Source organism: Mytilinidion resinicola (assembly GCF_010093595.1).
Source record: "Mytilinidion resinicola strain CBS 304.34 unplaced genomic scaffold BDZ99scaffold_9, whole genome shotgun sequence".
NCBI lineage: Eukaryota > Fungi > Ascomycota > Dothideomycetes > Mytilinidiales > Mytilinidiaceae > Mytilinidion > Mytilinidion resinicola.
In genome coordinates, this window is record NW_022985445.1 from 1,635,080 (window position 1) to 1,653,448 (window position 18,369).

Below are 18,369 nucleotides of genomic sequence, written 5' to 3' on the forward strand. Positions count from 1 at the left end.
TTCGGAGAGTAGCTTTCTGGCATATGAGTTGTTGATCCTAGGTTGTAGTGCTGCAACCTGAGTTGTGTGGCGCAACACTCCCCATGCCGCAACGAATTTATTGCTTCGGCATCTTACTCTCTCCCTCGCCATTCCATCAAGTTATCGTTAACTTACTATTATTCTTCAGATATTTCTCCCTAGGAAACGGGCGTTGATAATCTCACACCCCCTAATCCCTCCACGCACCCCCCCCCCTCTCGTCTGATCTCCTAATTGGCTGGAGCGGCCGGGTCGACTCTTCGGAGCTTCCTCTCGTGCTCCTCTAGAAGTAAATAAGCGAGCGCAGGTGGCAATACAGGTGGCAATGCAGGTGGCAATGCTGGTGACAATATAGGCGGCAATGCAGGCGAGCCAGGCTTAATGGAAAGGAGCCTCTACAAGGCGACGTTTTGATAGTTTCGGCATGCTCCTAGGCATATTAGCACTGCACATTTAGCTATGCATACGGCATCACGTACAGCATCACTTACAGCATCACTTACGGCCTCACGTACGGCCTCACGTACGGTCTCACGTACGGCATTACGTATAGCATCACTTACCAGCCTTATATACGGCCTCACGTACAACTGTATATACAGCTGAAGGAAATAGAAAGAATAAGCTGCAAAACGGAGAAGCTGTATAGCCATGCCGATTCGTATAGCCTCACGTATAGCCTCATATACGAGCTCACGTACGGCCTCGCGTATAGCATCACGTGTAGAGAGAGGTAAATGTGAATGCCCGGAGGAAGCTCCGCGCTGCTCCGAGCCAATCAGAAGGTGGTGAAGCGCCAAGAGGGGGGGTGTGCAAATAGCGAAAAGGGGGGTGTGCGTAGGAAACTAGTGTGCAGCTAAAAAATTACAATGTTCTTGATTATCCCTTCGCCCGCTGGCGTCCTCGCTTGCCGCCAAGCCCGTGCTCAAACGTACGCGCCACTCGATTTGGGTGCTCTGTGTGTCGCATTCCTTTCTGTACGGTTGCCGGTGCGCATAGCTCTGTTTGCACCGGCTGGCAGGACCACCTGGCCAAGCTCAACTCCACGGACTAGCTTGTATATAGTAACTACAAGCAGTTAAATTGCTTTACCTGGGTGCAGTTCTCATCACGGAGCCGAATCTAGAGCCTCTGATTGGCCAAATCCTTATCGATAACTGAGGACGTAAACCAGCGGGCGAAGGGATACTGTCGATTATTCCTTTCAGAGCATCTGGAACGGCATTAGCTTTACAGAGGTTCTCTTCAAAAGTTTCTGCCGCGCTAAAAAATGTGGCTTAAGCCTCAATACGCCACCAAACGCCACCAGCTCGGCACACAACTATGTAGCTACTTGATAACCTCTCCTGCCCCCTCCGAGACTCGTATATTTGGTGTAGCTCCACCAGTTTAATGAGTCTGGTTCGCTGCTGCCCTAGTAGCTGAGCGCGTACGGCGCGGCGCGCCAGGTAGGCTATATGGCAGCTCCGTTTGTGCAGCCAACGGGTCATTTTCTGCAGATATGAACCTGACCGTACGAGCATTCGTTTTCGAGATTTTGGCAGGGTTTTGCTCTGTTTTTGATGCCCTGCTAGTCTTGAAGATGTCAGGGCCACTAGGCGCTCTGCCTCTGCGCGCTCCTTGTGTTTCTTCTTCCTTGATGCAGCCTCTGGTGATTGCTCAGCGTCCTTAGTGCCCTTATTGTTATCAACATCTACCCAGTTGTTGTTGTCGTCGTCGTTGTCGTTGTCGTTGTTGTCGTTGTTGTTGTCATTGTTAACATCTGCCCAGTTGTCTGGGCGCTTCAAATGGCGAGTCTTCTCCATAGCGCCCTCTATACTTATTGCCGCCCTCAAGCCTAATTATCTCTTGGATATGTCGTGGAATCCGTTGAATCCAGGCCTGGCAGCGCCATTGCTCCATATCCTTCCAGCTCTGCCGCCACCGCTTATCTCCTTGTGCCCTAGACTTTGGCGCGCCCTTCTTTGTAGTTGTGCGCTTAAGGTAAGGCCAGGCAGGCTCTATCGCGTTGAGATCTGGGGAATTTGCAACCCAGAGAAGTTGTTGGACCTTAGCAGCGGCGTAGACAGTTGCTTGGTGATGATGTACGTGCGCAGGAGCACGATCTTCCTGTACAATTGTACCCTGCCGATCGCGCGCGCAGTGCTGGGCAAATGGGATAAGCTTCTTCTCTAAGATCTCCTTCTTGTAGCGATACCAATCAACGCCTGTTCCACTGCCTCTTGTAAGCTTTCCAGTATCCTGTGTAAACTGCCACTTCGGCTTCCTGCCTGGGCGGTTGCGTGTTGCCCCAAGGCGCGATAGAGGATTCTCTAGCTCCCACTCTGCCCGTGCAATAGGCTCAATAGTTTTGTTAAGCTCGGCGAGATCTTTGTCTACTGCAGCGCGTTCAGCCTTTATTTCTGGGTGCCAGATATGGCAAGGGCCCTTGCGATTATAAGAGAAGCAGCCCCAGAACATAAGCTCTGAGTATCCTTTCCAGCGTTCTCGTATTATTGTGCGCAAGAACCGTTCGTTTAACCGACGCCAGATACAATATCCTCCACGGCGCTGGCCAACTACAAAGGCCGTCTCGTCGCTCCAGATAACATTCTTCCAGTCCTCAAGAGTCCAGTGTTGATAGTCAAGGCACCACTGTAATTGTTCCTGCTTCATCCACTTCTGTAGCCCAGGTTTCCGTGTAAGTTTCGTCTTCCGCATGTTAAGGTGGCGGCGAAGAATGCGCCATGCAGTCGTGGCTGAGATTCCCACCTCTTCTGCAAGCTGGTAAGTATTTAATTCCCTTCCAGCTCTGCTCTTAGTAATTAACTTCTCCATCTTTGCAATCTTCCTTGGGGTTTGTACAGTCGGCCGGCCAGAGCGAGGTGCATCTTGCACGTATATGTCAAGAACTTTAAGCGATTGTTGGGGGTTCCAGCCGCGATCTATGGCCCTCTTCCAAACGTCCCGAATCGTGCGCTCTGACATGCCAGTGATGGCAGTAATTTGGTCAGAAAGAACATTCATAGCCTTAAGCGTAAGGGCTTGCGCCCTTGTAGCATTGTCGTACATAGTTTATTGGCACAGTGGTGGACGAGAATCAAATCAGAAAGTGGAGTGTACAGGTGATGGAGGGGTTTCTTGGCATTGACGTGGCGGATTTTCGTTGGCGCTAGGCCCGTATAGGAAGGGGCTAGACGGTTTGTGGCGTAGGCTAACGTCTAGCGTGCGCCATGGCGTTTTTAGCGCGGCAGAAACTTTTGAAGGGAACCTCCGTACATCCCTGCTACACCACGACTATCTCCTAAATTTCATATTTCGGAGTATTGAACTGAGTAGTTCTAGGATAAAAGAAGATATTTCCAAGCTTTGAGGCAAAAGTCTCTTGGAAACATGCATTCCGGATTTATCCGTGCGAAGACGTCTATAGTATGTTGTGAAGGGTGCAAGAGGCAACTAACGTGTACGCGTTGTATCCTAGGTACAGAAGAATAATAGTATCTAAGGAAAAAGGGAAGCAGGGCAGGCACGAGGCGGAAAAGGGGGCTGCCCAGCCTCGTCCTCGTACGACGCTAGGTCGGTTCCGTCCTCAGCCTCTTAGCCACCGTTGAGGCTCTGCAAGCACCGTGCTACGGAGGCCGAGCCGTAGGAGCACCCACCAGGGCGCAGCCCATTACATATGTCTTGGCATGAGGGTTTATAGCGCTTACATAGGGAGGTATTAGATATTATACTATATTTTACGCTATGTTTTAAAATGCGGCGCTCTTCCAGAAACAACCATAAATGGTCACGTACTGGCTATTTTTGGCAGCCGTTCCTTGTTGCTACCTGTTGCTACCTGTCTACAACTGCTAGCAAATGCGGCTTCACCCCAAACGTGGTCGCAACATGGATTCTAATTTACCTACCCGTAAGCGGAAGCCTTGGTACCCCACCTTATGTATCAATCAAGCACCATTAGCCTAGGCACGTGATTTGCCACGGTACAAGAAGGTACCTCTCCACCACCGCTTGAGCTGACAAGAGTGTGTCGGAATGGGTCGGCCGTCCTCCCTACTAGCATGATTAATGCGTTCGTCTCTGCTGATATTCAAGTGGCAACCCTTGCAACATGTGGTTCTATAATAAAGAATGCTCGAAGCTTCGCGGTGGCAAATTAGGAGGGTATATATTCATCTCGATCCCCGGCCCTCTATGAAATAGAGATATAAAAGAAAATAAAGATAATAAATCATCTCAATACAAATGCTCTAGCCTATGTTAGGCTGACATGTCGAATATCCAGACTCTTCCAGTCCTAACACCAATGCCAAGCATCTTCCCCACCACTGCTGCAGAACATGATGGCCGATACTCCAACGGTAGCCATAGTACCTTCTTAGAATCGCGTGTTATCCATGCTCCATCTGAACTTAAAGCCAGGCCTTTGTATTCTGGAGTCTGAGGATGTGTCGCAATTGTTGTGGGAACTAATTGAGTTGCACTAATACTGATAGTCCCACATGAAGTGTAAAGATACAAACCAGTGGTGTCAAATGACATATGCATGAGCACCCTGCCAACGTAAAGCGTCTGCAGGCACTCGCCACTGTTCGCATCCCAGATCTTGACTGTGCGGTCGTATGACGCAGACGCCAGCCGCGTTGAGTCGTGAGAGAAGGCCACTGAGTAGACCAAGCTGCTATGGCCCTCAAGCGTCTGCAGGCACGTGTTCCATCCCTCACCCATAGCTGGCATGATAGTGATCCATTTCGGCTTTTCATGCTGAAACAGCCCTCTCACCAAGCTCCTTATTGGACTGAATAACAGCGCAGACGCATATGCCTGAAGAGGGCAACTCTCTATTGCTCCTTTGTAATACATGATGAGCCGATGCGCATCATAAACAAGCTTAGTGAATAAAGTTGTGTTTCCTCTTCCCTAGGTTTTGTCAGAACAATCTAACTAAGTTGCTTATTGCGGACATACCTGAACCAGCGACCGTAGTTTCGCCATCGAGACTATGCCTTTCGGCACACTTTTGCAAAGACTGAGAGCTTCTAGCCAGTAAAGATACTTCTCCCTCATAAACATATCGACAACGCCTCCGTCTTGCAGGTCTCCTGCATGGCTCGCTAAAGACACGGCATTTAATTCGCAGAGATGATCGACCCAGTAGATACACGAGTAGCGCAACGTTGCTAATGGATCAGAATCTGGCTGTTTAATGTCATTGACAGGATACCCTGGCGCTTTTAAGCCGTACATGTCCCGCTGCAGGGTTCTAGACATTATTTCGAGTGACCTGGCAACAATGGCGTGATGAACATCCTCCCTTCCGGATGGGAACACTTCTTCAGCTGCCTGAGCGAGGAGGAAGTCCTTGGCCGATTGATGCACAAAGTATATGGTATCTTCTCGCAGGATGAGGAACGAGCCACAGAGGCCAATAATCTCGCGCAACTCCTGGTCATTAGCTATTTCTCCCAGCTGTTCGACAAGGGCCACAAGCTCCTTCAGCGTGATTGGCCGGTACACGAGCGCAATGGACGCCAACACCTGCTTGCAGAGTTCAGCATCGTCCAACTTGCCGATCTGCTGCATCATCCGTTTATATAGAGAGTCCAGTCCAGGCGGAAACGAGTTAAGCTTCTTGAGCACGTTCCGTTTAGCCGTCATTTCGAGGTTTCGACACACCAGCGCTACCCAGAAGAAGGTGTCGTTCGCATTTAACGCCAGATACTCTAGCACAGAGTCTCGGGTTCGCTCATCGTACTTCTTTTGCTGCGCCATCTGAGACACCTTTTGCTCGATAAAGGTCCGGACAGCCGTTGACACAGACTCTGCATTCAGCTCGAGGCTCAGCCTTACCTTGTGGCCTGTCCGCTCTAGTTGTTCTTCAATGTCCGGCCAGTTGCGGCATGAGACAATCCACTTGACGCGGGAAGACACAGATGAATGCTTTGCAACAAAGTCGAGCAGCTTTGGCAAGTCGGTAACGCACTCGTCTAGCGCGTCGATGATCAGATATGTAGCGTTCAAGCTCGGGTCCCGCAGCACGTCCGTGAAGATCTCGGTCAAAGCAACCCAAGCATTTGCATCCTCGAACATGGTTTTGCCCGCGTGATCGTACTTCTTCCGAACGTACAAGACGAGCGACGGCTGCTGGCTAACCAGTAAGAACAACAGCCCTCGCAGTACGGCCGTTGCGGTGTTAATGCGCGAGTCGGTGGCTTGGCAGAAGAAGTAGGACACGAGGCCCGTTTTAGCTATCGACTTCTGTAGCTCGTCGATAATGCCGCAGAGCAGCATTGTTTTGCCCTTGCCAGGATCACCTTTAATCCACAGCAGCTGGCTCTGCGGGTCGTTGTACCATTGCTGGAAGTGGATGTTGTCGAGAACCCAGTGGTACGAGGCTTTTATCAGTCCGCCCTTCGTATGTTCAATGCGCTTCTTATCGTCACGCGGATCTGTGCTATGTATGTCTTGAACGCATCTTTCTAGCTTAGAGATTTCGTCCATAAGGCGTCTAAACGCGCCCGCTGCCCCTTCGCCATATATAGGCGCTAGGTCAACACCAAATATTCCTTGCAGCGAGTAGGCTTCGTCTTCATCGCGTTTAGTCTCTCGGTGTTCCTTCCACCGCAACCGCTCGTTAATGTTGAACTGAGAAAGAGGGGCTCCTTCAAGCACTGCATGTGGGATGCTTGTGATTTTATAGATCTGTGACTTTAGCGATATCTTGTCACCAAGTTTGCGCTGTTCACAAGAAAAGAACTCGACTGTGCGTGGGGCAACAAGCTCTTGAAGGGTCCAGCCTCGAGTGAACCATCTGCTTTTCCGGAACTCTGATTCCCACAGCGGCGGGCTCGGTTCTCCGCTGGCTTCAAGAGAGGAACTAGAGACGTCTGACAAGTAGACATAGCATCGCGCTGCGTTGCGGTACCAGCGAAACATGGACCGGATAGCGTGGGAGAACTCAGCCTTGTTTGCTTTATCAATGCAACAGGTGTCTACCCAAAACCATTCCAGGCCATCTTGTGCAGTTTGTTCTCCACAGAACCAGATCTTCTCGTAGCCAGGCTTGTCCCTGCCGGCGCCGTTTGTGAGGTCTTCGAAGGTGACCTCTTCAGTATCTTCTCCCCATGTATGCGAAAGTATGGCATAGGGAGGAATAGCCTCGTCGCTGAACTGAGTAAGACTGAAATCGCCATTATCGCAGCGTCTCAAAAGACGCATTGTTTCGCATAGAGCTTGACGGGCAAGCGGTAAGAATGGATCTCGGTCGGTGCAAACGCGGCAGCCTAGCCGAAGAGACGAGAAGACGGCTGGCTCTTCTGCTGAGCATAGCACCCCTAGGCTATTGAGGTCAGCAAGAAAACAAAGAGATAGGGCGCGGATTCATACCACAGAATCGCATCTGATTGCGAGGCCGCGCAAGAGTGCTGTGAGCAACTTCTATTCTGCTTTGCCGCGTCTTTGGGTTGGTGAAAGAGGGAGGGAGAACAGCTCAGCTGCGGGCGGGGTGGGGACTGATCGTCGGCGTGGCGCAATAAGGCTGACATGCAGCCGTCAGACTGCGGAAGGCGACTTCAAGCGACTCCTGGACGAATGTGCTTATATATTTCGGGGCGGACGGACGTCTTGGTGACACTAGCAGGGAGGAGGGCCGACCCGCTCTAGCTATAACCTTGTCAGCTTAAGCTGTGGTAGAAAAGTACCTTCTTGTACCGTGACAAATCACGTGCCTAGGCTAGTAGTGCCTAACTGGATACATAAGGTGGGGTACTGTAAGAGGGGGTTCACGGCAGGGAGCTTCTGATGGAATTTAGATGGAAATAACCGTAGCTACGTAGATCAATTGAGATAGAGACAAGACGAATTCTTGGAGAATCCGGGGGATCGTGAGATCCGGGCTATCTAAGGCGAGCGCCAAGCGAGCACGTGACTAGCATGCCTCACGCAGGCGGCTGGCAGCCCGCCAGCACGAGGCTGGGCGCCGGATATCTATATACTCTGTAGGCGCCTCACAGGTACTAAGGTCCCAATTAGCCACACGTTTACAGCCACAAGCTTGGCTTGTTGGATGACATAAGTAAATTACACCGCGTTGCTTATGTCAGACGTGCGGGGTCGTTTTGTCCTAGCTGGATTAGTAATTGCTTCCGACCACCGACCAGGGTGGCGACCTTGCATGAATTTGCGTGCAACAGCAGCCATAAGGCTGATGATGACTTCCTAGTATGGTAGCGAGGTTCTAAGGCTCGGATAAGGCCATTTTATGAGCATCAGGAGTGATGGGAGCTCGATAGTGGTGCTGTGGCGGAATTCGATTACGCCATAAAAGAAGGCTCTCCGCAAATCAGGCGCTCAGGCGACGATGCGAACGTAATTTTTCCGTAGGAGAGGTTCTAAGGGCTCTAGGATGGCCACAGCAAACGACTTATACAAAGTTACAGGAAATATCGATGTGTGCAGAGAGCTTGAGTTGTTTGAAGTCAATGTACCCCTTATATTGTGCGGCACGGTGGGTGTTGCGCCACCTAGGGACGGACGTTAGCAGGCTTATACTGAGATTCCTTTCAGTGATGGAAACCAGTTTCATCGCAGGTAGGTCCCCATGGCCGTGAAAGCAAACGTCAAGAATTCTGGCATTAGTCGAGTAATCGATCGGGAAGCAGCGTTTGCGAACACAGTTCTGGTTGCATCCGGGAAAATACTCCGTTGTGTCGACTCTGGCGCTTGTGCGTTGTCGTTGTCGTCGTTGTAGTCGTCGCCGGGGACATTGCTACTCGTTTCTTTGGTAAAAGTCGAATGTGTTTGGTCTTTCCAGCTTCCGAGCCTATCAACTATCTCAGTCGAAGAGCGCGGTATCGTGATCGTAGCAGTGATTGGTCCATTTTGGTACCGCTCGCAAACGGTCACCGTTGAAATGAAGCCCGGGGGTAGATACCCCGATGTGCGGTGGCAAAGCGGAGTCTCGCCGGCGCATGTTTCGGTGACCGTGTACTTCGACTGGCCATCCCGTCGGACAGAGGTATGGATAATAGGTGGTGTAGATATTCATGTATGTAGTGACAGGAGTGGTGAGCGGAAGACGTCCATTGGTGCATTCGTTACATTCACCAGCAGTGGTCGTTAGGTCGCTGGGGGTGTGTGCTTCGGCAATGCATCCTTGAAACTTCGGTACTGTAGTAGGTACGGAGCTCTGGCCTTCCTTTAGAGCTCCAAAGGATACTACAGTGGCTTGGATTTGACTTTTGTATGTTTCGTACGTGGTGGAATACGTGATCGACTCCGTCGCGCTCTGCTCTCGGGGCAAACATGTCGTGATTGTGATGTCTGATGTTACGGTGATCAGTACGCTGGATATGGGTAATGTTGGTGAACAGGTCAGAGGTTGCTCGAGTCGAGTAGCCGTCGAGACATCGTCGTTCCGGCACTCCTCAGAGTCGATAGTAGTCGCTGTGATCGAAGCTTGGCTTGAGGTGAAGACGAACGTCGCGAGGAAGAGAACCTTCATCATGCCGCGCGATTGGATATTAAGCTTCTTGGAATTCGACCTTATAGTTGAGGTTGAAGAAGAACATACGTCCTGGTAATGATAGAGCGGCAAAATGGCATTCCACTTGACCCTATACCATGGGTTGCAAGATTTTCGGCAACGAAAATGAGTTATTCTAGTGATAGCACCGAAGGTCGTCTCGTATCTCAGCAAACTTTGAAATGTTAGTCCCTATTGAACTTACCATTTTTCCTTGGATGTTTGCCTCTAATAATATTGTAATGAGACCAGTGGTACACAGCGCCGCAAGCATGCTGATGAGAAGAATGATGTCTCAGACCACGGAGTTGGCGCGCTGGAAACAAAGTTAAGACGTAAGGATTGCTTGTACATGGTCGAATTTTGAGATAAGGAACATAGATTCAAGCGGCTCGCTTTCTGGTGTTCTGGATATGTTGCTGAAAAAGTCTTGGATGCTCTGCCTGAAACTTGTTGTCAGTAACCAGGACTGTGAAGATTAGATGAGCCGAAAGTAGATATACAATATCGAAGACCGATAACATGATCAATTTGCACTTTGAAATCTAGGATATTTCCTCCTTCACTAATCGTTGCGAATCCCCTTCGACTTCCGGGCCTTGTGTCACCATGCCCCCTCTAGCCAGCCGCTGATGGACGCACCCCTCTGAAACAACTAGATTTGGCCGCAACTGGTAATCGTCGGTGTGTGGCTGTACTTGATGCTCCCAGAGTTGCTCCCGCAGGCTTCGATAGCCCTGATAACCCTCACTGAATCAGCGTCACCATACGCAATATAACCGAACATAATGTACTTGTTGTTGAGCCCGCTAGTGACGGTTGTGGTGATGATGAACTGGGAGCTGTTGGTTCCGGGGCTAGTGTTGCTCATGCACAAGAGGAAGGGCTGATTGAACTGTAACCCAAACTGATCGTCGGGGAATTTCTGACCGTAGACACCGGTACCGTAGTGGGCGATGTCTCCTCCTTGGAGCATATACTGTGGAATGATGCGGTCGAATTTGGATCCTCTATAGCTAAAGCCTCTCTCGCCGGTACATAGGACACGGAAATTCTCGGTCGTCTTGAGGGCGATTTCGTCGAGGAGCAGGAAGATGATGCGACCGAACTGGTTTTTCACATCGCCTAACTTGGTGACATCGTTTTTGGGGCCTATTCCGACCTCGGGACCAGTCCAGACACAGTCGAAGAAGCACTTGGTAACCATTTTCGGGTACTGGCACAAAACGTAGCTGGCTCTATTTTATGACCAGGACAATTGACTGAAGAGAGCATTGTCTATTTATGATATTTGGAGAGTGGTTTGTATGAGTGACGAAAAGATGGAAAGATTCTAAAATAGGGAAAACTGACCTATGGGAGGAGCAAAATACTGTCCGTAGTGGCAGCATTGATGGAAGGATGAGTAGAAACCACTTACACAGCAAGGGAATACCACCCAAGCATGTCGGAGTATTGGTACGATGCCGATATGATCCTTCCGATGCGTGGCGGTGGTATATTCTATCGGGTGGCGAAGAGTTGCCAAGCGGATAGGGAGCCTCGTATGTTTCGTTCGGAAGTGGCACAGCTTCAACGTTGCGGTTTCAGGGCAACACACAGACAGTCTGAAACATACACGGGAGAATGAGTCACAATGAAGTCTACTCACAAGGCTTGGTGGAGTGTTGCTGATTGCGTGGGCGTCTCTCTCTCGGAATGATGTCTGTTCTTGTTGGCAATGGTTCTGCGACGGTGGGAGTGAGTATCACGCTAGTGCGAATCAAGGATAGGCAGTGTTTGGACTCAACACGTCTGAAATTTGCATCGCTTTTGGTTCTACCAATTTATTCACGTTACATTCAACGCAGTCGTGCAATGACTATCCCCCGTCCTCTCGGGGCGCGTTCAAGCATCCAATTGAAGCAGATCCTCTGTGGATCATGCGTACGTGGACACTTTAGATGTTGATGGCAGTCCTGAACTTCTCGCCAGCATACACAGCCGAGTCGCCGAGCTCCTCCTCGATACGGAGGATTTGGTTGAGCTTAGCAAGACGCTCAGATCTCGCTGGGGCACCGGTTTTCTACGCTGATTAGACCTCTTTCTGAGAATGGAGCTAGGATGGAGTCTTACGATTTGACCAGCGCGGAGACCAACGACGATATCGGCAATGGTGACATCTTCAGTCTCGCCAGACCTGTGGGAGACCATGACACCCCATCCGGCACCGAAGGCATCCTTGGCAGCCTGGATAGCTTCCGTGATCGTACCGATCTGGTTGACCTTAAGGAGAAGAGCGTTGCAGGACTTGAGTTCGATGGCCTTCTTGATGAAAGTGGGGTTCGTGACGGTCAAGTCATCACTAAAGAATGCTGTCAGCAATGAGCGATCCATACACGTCGCAAATTACATACCCAACAATCTGGAAGTCCGAGGTCTTGAAGAAGTAGCTCCATGCCTCCCAGTCATCCTCAGCGAAGGGGTCCTCGATGCTGACAATGGGGTACTTGGTAGCGAGGTGCTTGTATAGATCGGCTAGTTGCTCGTAGGTGAGCCACTTGGTAGGGTCGCTATCCGGGTTCTTGAAGTCTAGATCATACTTCTTCTCCTCTGTCTTGTAGAACTCGCTGGAAGCGACATCCATGGCGATACTGACCTTTCCGGTGTAGCCAGCGGCCTCGATGGCCTCAGTGATGAGGTCGAGAGCCTCCTCTGGGGTCTGAATATCCGGAGCGACTCCGCCCTCGTCGCCAACGTTTCCGGCAGATTGGCCGTACTTCTTCTTCGCGAGACCCTTAAGCAGCTGGTATACTTCGGCACCTTGACGCATGGCTTCGGTGAATGTTGGGGCTTTTCTGGACTATGGTCAGCACTCGAATGGGAGCCAACCAAGAGACGCGACTTACGAAGGCACAATCATGAACTCCTGGAATGCTAGACGCCCACCGGCGTGGGAACCGCCATTGAGGACGTTCATGAACGGGACGGGAAGGACGTAGGGCTTCTTGGTGCCAGCGAGGTCGGAGATGTGGGCGTAGAGTGGAACACCCTATTCAATGTAAGCCCATACACCCGTATATTCCATTTTGTGAGGTTGACGCACCTTCTCAGCAGCGGCAGCCTTTGCAACAGCCATACTGACGCCGAGAATGGCATTGGCACCCAACTTGGTCTTGTTCGTGGTTCCATCGAGCTTGTTCAGGAAGGCATCGACCGCGGACTGGTCCTTAACGTCAAGGGCCTCCTTGATGAGGGCCGGGGCAATGATGTCGTTGACATTGCCGACGGCTTTGGTTACACCTAGAAAACGGAATGCGTCAGTACCGTTCTCGCCCGACTGCTGGTTATCTAGGGCCTACCTTTTCCGCCCCACTTTGTCTTGTCACCATCGCGGAGCTCGCAAGCCTCATGTGAACCTGCGGACCGATCAGCCGGTTGTTCCCGATGCATTTCCTCCCGTCCTTGAAGCAGTGTGCGCACCTGTGGAAGCTCCAGAGGGAACAATGGCGCGGTGGAGGCCAGTCTCGGTGACAATGTCAACCTCAACAGTCGGGTTGCCGCGCGAGTCGTAGACAGAACGGGCGTGGATTTTGGAAATAGCCATGATGTCTGAGGAAGGAGGAAGTGTTAGTGTGGTGTTGTAAGTGTGGTGCAGTTGTAATTGCTCAGTGTTTACCTGGGGGGTCGGATGAGATTTATATAAGGCTGAAGAAAGGTGATGTCAGGTGCTAAGTTGCGTTTCAAATGGTTGCAATGGGGGAAAGAAAAAGCAGCTTTAGGATGATAAGGCCGCGCTCCCGGCGGGGAGTCTGCGCTGGCATGTGCTTCCAATTGGAGGCCAGGCTCGGCCGCGGATTGAGGGAATTAGGAAAAGACGAGACTTACGTGATAGATTTATCGTCGCAAAATGAGGGAGGCCGTGGGATAAGAAAGTCTCGTGTTTGGAGGGCACGGTGACGTGGAACTAAAGAGGTCTCCGAAATGGTTGAGGAGGGGTGTCAAACCTTGGTGGGGTGTTTTAAATCGCCGGTCTGTGCTGATCGAATGAGAATCGTGCGGAAAACAGCCCTACCAGATACGACATCACCGAGATCGCTCCAAGAAGTTCACGTGATGTAGACTTTGGACCAGTGCTGCTAGTGTATCTGAACCGCATTGCCAGCATTACATTTGTGTATGCTCTAGAGAGGTTTACTGCTCTTTATTGAAAAGCGGTCTGTTGAATATCTGTATAGGTTAGAATAGTCCACCAGTATCTGACCTGCCTCAACAAGCTGGCAAGAGCTTGAATGAAACTGTTGGAACAGTCTATAATTCTTACTGAGCAATCTTAGACATGATTCTCACGCAAGCTGCGAGTTGCGAAATGGAGTTGTGCACAAGGAAGAAAGCCCGGAGGAGGAGGCACGTGGAAAGTTATCAGATCCCACGTGATGCCAAGCATTTTCCGGACGCGAGTACAGAGAGCTGCCTTCCATAGAGACCACCACCGCCAGAGCCTGCTTGATATTTACCGTATCTCCTCCTCGACCTCAGATTCCAGGGCCCAGACCATCGACGACACGCCGGCGGACCTCATCCTCACCGCTCTTACTCCATCCACCCCAACATCTAGCTCTCCTTCACCACATAGCTCTCGTCTTTACAGTTCCTCTACGTACTTGCCATCATGTAAGTATACCCTCTCCGTTTGCTTGAACAGAGCTCACCATAACACTAGGGAGGTTCTTCTGGGCATCACCGGCAAAGACTTCACCATCGTCGCCGCATCGAAGGCTGCGATGCGAGGTGCCACGATTCTCAAGGCCTCCGACGACAAGACCAGAGCTCTCAACTCACACTCCTTAATGGCGTTCTCGGGCGAGGCTGGCGATACCAGTACGTACCAGTCCTAACGGCCTCATATCGTCGACAACACCCGATTCCTCTTTTCTCTCCGCCCACCCAGCATAAGCCAAGCTACGCCTTCACTAACACAGCAATCTACAGTCCAATTCGCCGAGTACATCCAGGCAAACATCCAGCTCTACTCCATGCGCAACGCCATGGACCTGTCCCCCTCGGCGACCGCAAACTTCGTGCGCGGCGAGCTCGCCCGCGCGCTGCGCTCGCGCAAGCCCTACACCGTGAACCTGCTGCTCGGCGGCTACGACCAGATCACGGACAAGCCGTCGCTGTACTGGATCGACTACCTAGCGAGCTTGGCGCCGCTGCCATATGCTGCACACGGATACGCGCAGTAAGTTCTCGTGCGCTGTACAATACAAATATGGCTGTCCTATGGATGGATTATAAGTACTGATGATATGGCACAGATACTACTGCCTCTCCATCCTCGACAAGCACCACCACCCGGACATCACCTTCGAGCAGGGCATGAAGATCCTGCGCATGTGCACCGACGAGCTCAAGCGCCGCTTGCCCGTCGACTTCAAGGGCGTCTTGGTCAAAGTGATAACGAAGGACGGCATCCGGGAAGAGGAGTACGCAGACGACCACAGCGTGGCATGTCCGTGAGGCAGGCAGGCAGAGGAAGTCGGAGCGGGGCGTCATGTCGACGGCATGGTTTGGGCGTTTTTCGGGTAGATATTTAACGTGAGGTCGGAAATACTACTTTTGACATCACCATTGCATGGAACTAAGGGTGTCCTGCACAACAAGCGGTTTGGATAACTATGAAACCCACGTCATTATCACAACTGATGTGAGAGCCATGTTCCAGTCCTGAGGGAATCGGAAATTATCCTGAGTGCCAGACTTCAGGTAATTACTACTGTGTTACTATCTGGTATCAAGATCCATGCGGGGCACTGTCTAATCGCTAGCCATGCCATAGACTCCAATCTAGTCCTTGCAATAGACATACAATTTTCCGGATCCACCCGCCCCTAATTCGAAACTTCAATAGAGCAAGACGAAGAAAGGCTTCCACTAGACGAAAAGACCGGATTATCCATTAAACCATCAATCGATGTCCTAGTACTTGTCTGTCGTACAAGATGTTGTGTGGGAAAATAAAAGGACCCAACCGATCGTGTCATCGTCCTTCGCGTCATGAAATCATGACCCAGACGAATGATCCCCATCAAGACGCTAAAACGCCATACAGTCTGAAGTGCATTGAAACGTGTTGAGGTCGAATACTATGAACAGTAAGCATGCCAATTGGCCACGGTGGAATGCCAGGCTAAGTTGATGCTTGATGCATTCGAGTAGCCTTATTCAGTAATCAAAAGTCAAAGCGCACTGTTCTCCCCCTGGAACCCCATGAACGGATCGAACCAGTCGTCGCCGAGGAAATTCAACCCGTCGAAGCCTTGCGCCACCATGTTCAGCTCGTCGTTCCACTCTGTTTCCGCCGACGTGCTGGTGTGCATGGGGCCGAGTAGCGGGGCGGGTTGGTTCGGGGACGGAGCGAACAGGTAGTTCATTACTTGATGGCCCGTTTCGCGAGGCGCCAAGCGCTGGCGTTTTTGCATGACCTGCGAGGACGGACTGCGGAACAAGGCGCGCTTCTCTGAGAAGGATGGCGCTGATCCTCGCTCCGAGGGAGCACCACTAGAAGCGCTTTGACTGCCTGATCCGAAGTCGAAGTTGGAAATGGTGTCCTGGTTGCGGTAAAGCGCTGTTTCGGCTTCCAGTGGTAGAATGATATTCCACTTCTGGACTAGCCCTTTGATGATGTTGAGAGATCCTGTTGCCCACTCGTTGCGGTGTACAAGATCTTGGAAACTGTTACAAGCCGCGGTAAGGTATTTGGTGCTCGAAATAGTAGGAACATTAATTATGTGGATGGTGCAGGCTGTTGAAAGGCAGTGCACTTGGAAAGTGTGTATGCCTACAAGATCGTACAGTCGGCGATGTTGAGCGAAGATGTCGGAAATAGCATTTGCGGATTGGCGACACACCTCACGTGGGGAAACCTTCGACTCGGTGAATTGAGCTTTGAGGAAAGGGCGAAAGAGTAGTAAGACGGCAGCGTGGTAATACATGCTGGAAATTCGTGTCAGAAATTACATTCAAGATTTCGAGGAACGCAAGAATGCGTATAGTTCAGATTCAATGAAAATTTGGATGACTCGAGGGACTAAACATCGAGCACCATGATGCGAGGGTATCGTTGGTTCGGGGAGACTTACTGTAGACACAGAATGTGGGGAGGGGCATCGTCAATGCTGGAGACGAGGTCCTGTAGTCGGCTGAACCATTGCAAGTACTTTTGATATTCATCGAGGAGAGTAGTGCCGCTGAGTATTTGAGCAGGTGCAAAGAACATTTGAAGCGTCGAGTTGACAATTTTCGATAGTGCAGCGACTTGGTTGAATGTGGTGGAGCGAGCCCCTGGCCTTTTCCCACTAGGCATATCGTAAGCCAGCCAGGGCTCTTGGTCTACCTCATCATCGATCGGTGGTAGTTCAACGGTGATGGCGTTCGTTGATATTTGGGGAAGTCGACCTAGAGTAAAGCTTGTGACCCTGAGCATGTTAGTTCAAACGTTTCTATACACACCCCCTGATGTTGCAAGTCCTTACTGGTCAGCAATAAAACACCCCCAAAAGGCATGAACCCTGGCTGCCTCTTCTTTACTCGCAGCAGCAGAAGGATGTTCTAATGATGGTTTATCGCTTCGTAGATGTAGGTTGATATCCAGCGCCATCCGAGAGCTACGCCCACTATACATCCATAATGAGCTAAGCTGGCCTCGGTTGCCCTCTACATGGCACAACAAGTACAGAGCGGCGATGGTCGGGATGCTCGAAATTCGTGTCTCGTTCAACAGCCTCACAGCCTCGTCGAAGAAGTCTAAGCCAGCGGTTTTTGGGTCGTTGGGGTCACGTCGTGCCTCAGGTCGACGAGATAGCAGACATCCAGTTGCACACAGGGCGTTGACAAGTAGTCGAGAGCAGTACCTTGTTCCTCCTGTGACCATGTCCTCTCGGAAAAGCTTTTCTGGAAAGCTCTGGAAGAATGAGTGTTGCCACGAGAAGTAGAGAGATAAGAGGTGTTCAATAAATTCAAAGTCATTTGACACAGATGTCCAAGGCTGCTGGTTTACCAATGGCGCGTGTGCATCTGGGGCTCGGCTAGAGTTTGCGGCATGGGCTCCTTTTACCAAACCGAACATCTGCTCTCGACTAGAGTAATCGGCCTCGATCCCTGGGGTAACCTCGTAGTCGCGGGTGCTTAGGACCTGGAGCAAACTCTCAGTCTGGATGGAAGAAAGTATGACACTAATATTGTCGTGAGATCGCAGGCGCCGGATGATTTCGCTTAAGTCGGCTTGGGAAGCTGTAGTGATTTTCCGAACAAGAGTTTCGTACTGTTCGAGTCGGCTGAAGACATCTACAGGGCTTGTTGGAGTAGAGTCATCTAAAAGGGCCGAATAATTTAGTAACCGCGATCAGAGCTAAGATGGAAGGCGGTTGTCTTACAGTCAGTGGTGCTGATGGCAGCGTTGCTGATCACAGAGCCTTCAGGTCGCTCACTGACACTAAAGGACCTGCGACCCCGGAGGGACTGCGCAACGATGTGGACGTCGGGACTGTTGCGAAGCTGGTTGATGATCTTGGTGACTTCATCCTCGCTACTGGTCTTAAGCGCATTGGCGAGCGTTTCCAGAGCGCTCTTCTCCTCTTCCAGATGCTCTACGTTGTCTCGCAGGAAGGTGAGCCGGCGCTGCTCGTCAGTCATGTCATACAGGCAGGCCCCCTCTCGGGCGATGCACTGCGAGCACGCAGGCCGCTTGCCATCACACTATATGGCGAGGCTTGTCAGTTTTTTCTTTGGGGGGGAGGGCCTGGAGAGTGCGCGCTGGGCAGAAAGAGCGTGAGGATTATCGACCTTTGTCTTCCTCCTGCGGC

General features: G+C 51.1%; 7 protein-coding genes across 7 annotated transcripts; 1 reads left to right on the top strand and 6 right to left on the bottom strand.

The window, feature by feature from the left end:
• Positions 1–1,298: 1,298 nt before the first annotated feature.
• On the bottom strand, positions 1,299–1,826 carry BDZ99DRAFT_520513 (uncharacterized protein; the record flags this gene model as incomplete). The annotated part of the gene is made up of 1 exon (XM_033725535.1): positions 1,299–1,826. The coding sequence occupies one exon, from the start codon at positions 1,824–1,826 to the stop codon at positions 1,299–1,301; it is 528 nt and encodes a 175-aa protein (XP_033577409.1).
• A 1,033-nt stretch (positions 1,827–2,859) lies between these two features.
• BDZ99DRAFT_387462 (uncharacterized protein) lies at positions 2,860–3,072 on the bottom strand (the record flags this gene model as incomplete). Its single annotated transcript, XM_033715521.1, has 1 exon — positions 2,860–3,072. A coding segment is annotated over one exon (213 nt), but the record flags the coding sequence as incomplete, so codon positions are not given.
• A 1,191-nt stretch (positions 3,073–4,263) lies between these two features.
• BDZ99DRAFT_476608 (HET-domain-containing protein) lies at positions 4,264–7,221 on the bottom strand (the record flags this gene model as incomplete). The annotated part of the gene is made up of 2 exons (XM_033722068.1): positions 4,264–4,923; positions 4,972–7,221. 2 exons carry the CDS (start codon positions 7,219–7,221, stop codon positions 4,264–4,266), a joined length of 2,910 nt encoding a protein of 969 aa, XP_033577411.1.
• Positions 7,222–9,820: 2,599 nt separating this feature from the next.
• Positions 9,821–10,979, bottom strand: BDZ99DRAFT_312164 (cyclophilin 1 short isoform). Its single transcript, XM_033714272.1, has one exon. It carries the CDS (start codon positions 10,731–10,733, stop codon positions 10,182–10,184), a length of 552 nt encoding a protein of 183 aa, XP_033577412.1. The 5' UTR covers positions 10,734–10,979; the 3' UTR covers positions 9,821–10,181.
• A 486-nt stretch (positions 10,980–11,465) lies between these two features.
• Positions 11,466–13,112, bottom strand: BDZ99DRAFT_386930 (enolase; the record flags this gene model as incomplete). Its single annotated transcript, XM_033715496.1, has 7 exons — positions 11,466–11,591; positions 11,642–11,870; positions 11,923–12,363; positions 12,415–12,557; positions 12,612–12,808; positions 12,868–12,924; positions 12,989–13,112. The coding sequence occupies 7 exons, from the start codon at positions 13,110–13,112 to the stop codon at positions 11,466–11,468; spliced, it is 1,317 nt and encodes a 438-aa protein (XP_033577413.1).
• An 829-nt stretch (positions 13,113–13,941) lies between these two features.
• On the top strand, positions 13,942–15,025 carry BDZ99DRAFT_520519 (N-terminal nucleophile aminohydrolase; the record flags this gene model as incomplete). Its single annotated transcript, XM_033725536.1, has 4 exons — positions 13,942–14,165; positions 14,229–14,386; positions 14,498–14,747; positions 14,824–15,025. 4 exons carry the CDS (start codon positions 13,942–13,944, stop codon positions 15,023–15,025), a joined length of 834 nt encoding a protein of 277 aa, XP_033577414.1.
• Positions 15,026–15,423: 398 nt separating this feature from the next.
• On the bottom strand, positions 15,424–18,330 carry BDZ99DRAFT_312358 (uncharacterized protein). Its single transcript, XM_033714273.1, has 4 exons — positions 17,941–18,330; positions 17,041–17,878; positions 16,648–16,983; positions 15,424–16,501 (listed from the first exon to the last, which is right to left on the bottom strand). The coding sequence occupies exons 1-4, from the start codon at positions 18,197–18,199 to the stop codon at positions 15,745–15,747; spliced, it is 2,190 nt and encodes a 729-aa protein (XP_033577415.1). The 5' UTR covers positions 18,200–18,330; the 3' UTR covers positions 15,424–15,744.
• Positions 18,331–18,369: the final 39 nt, after the last annotated feature.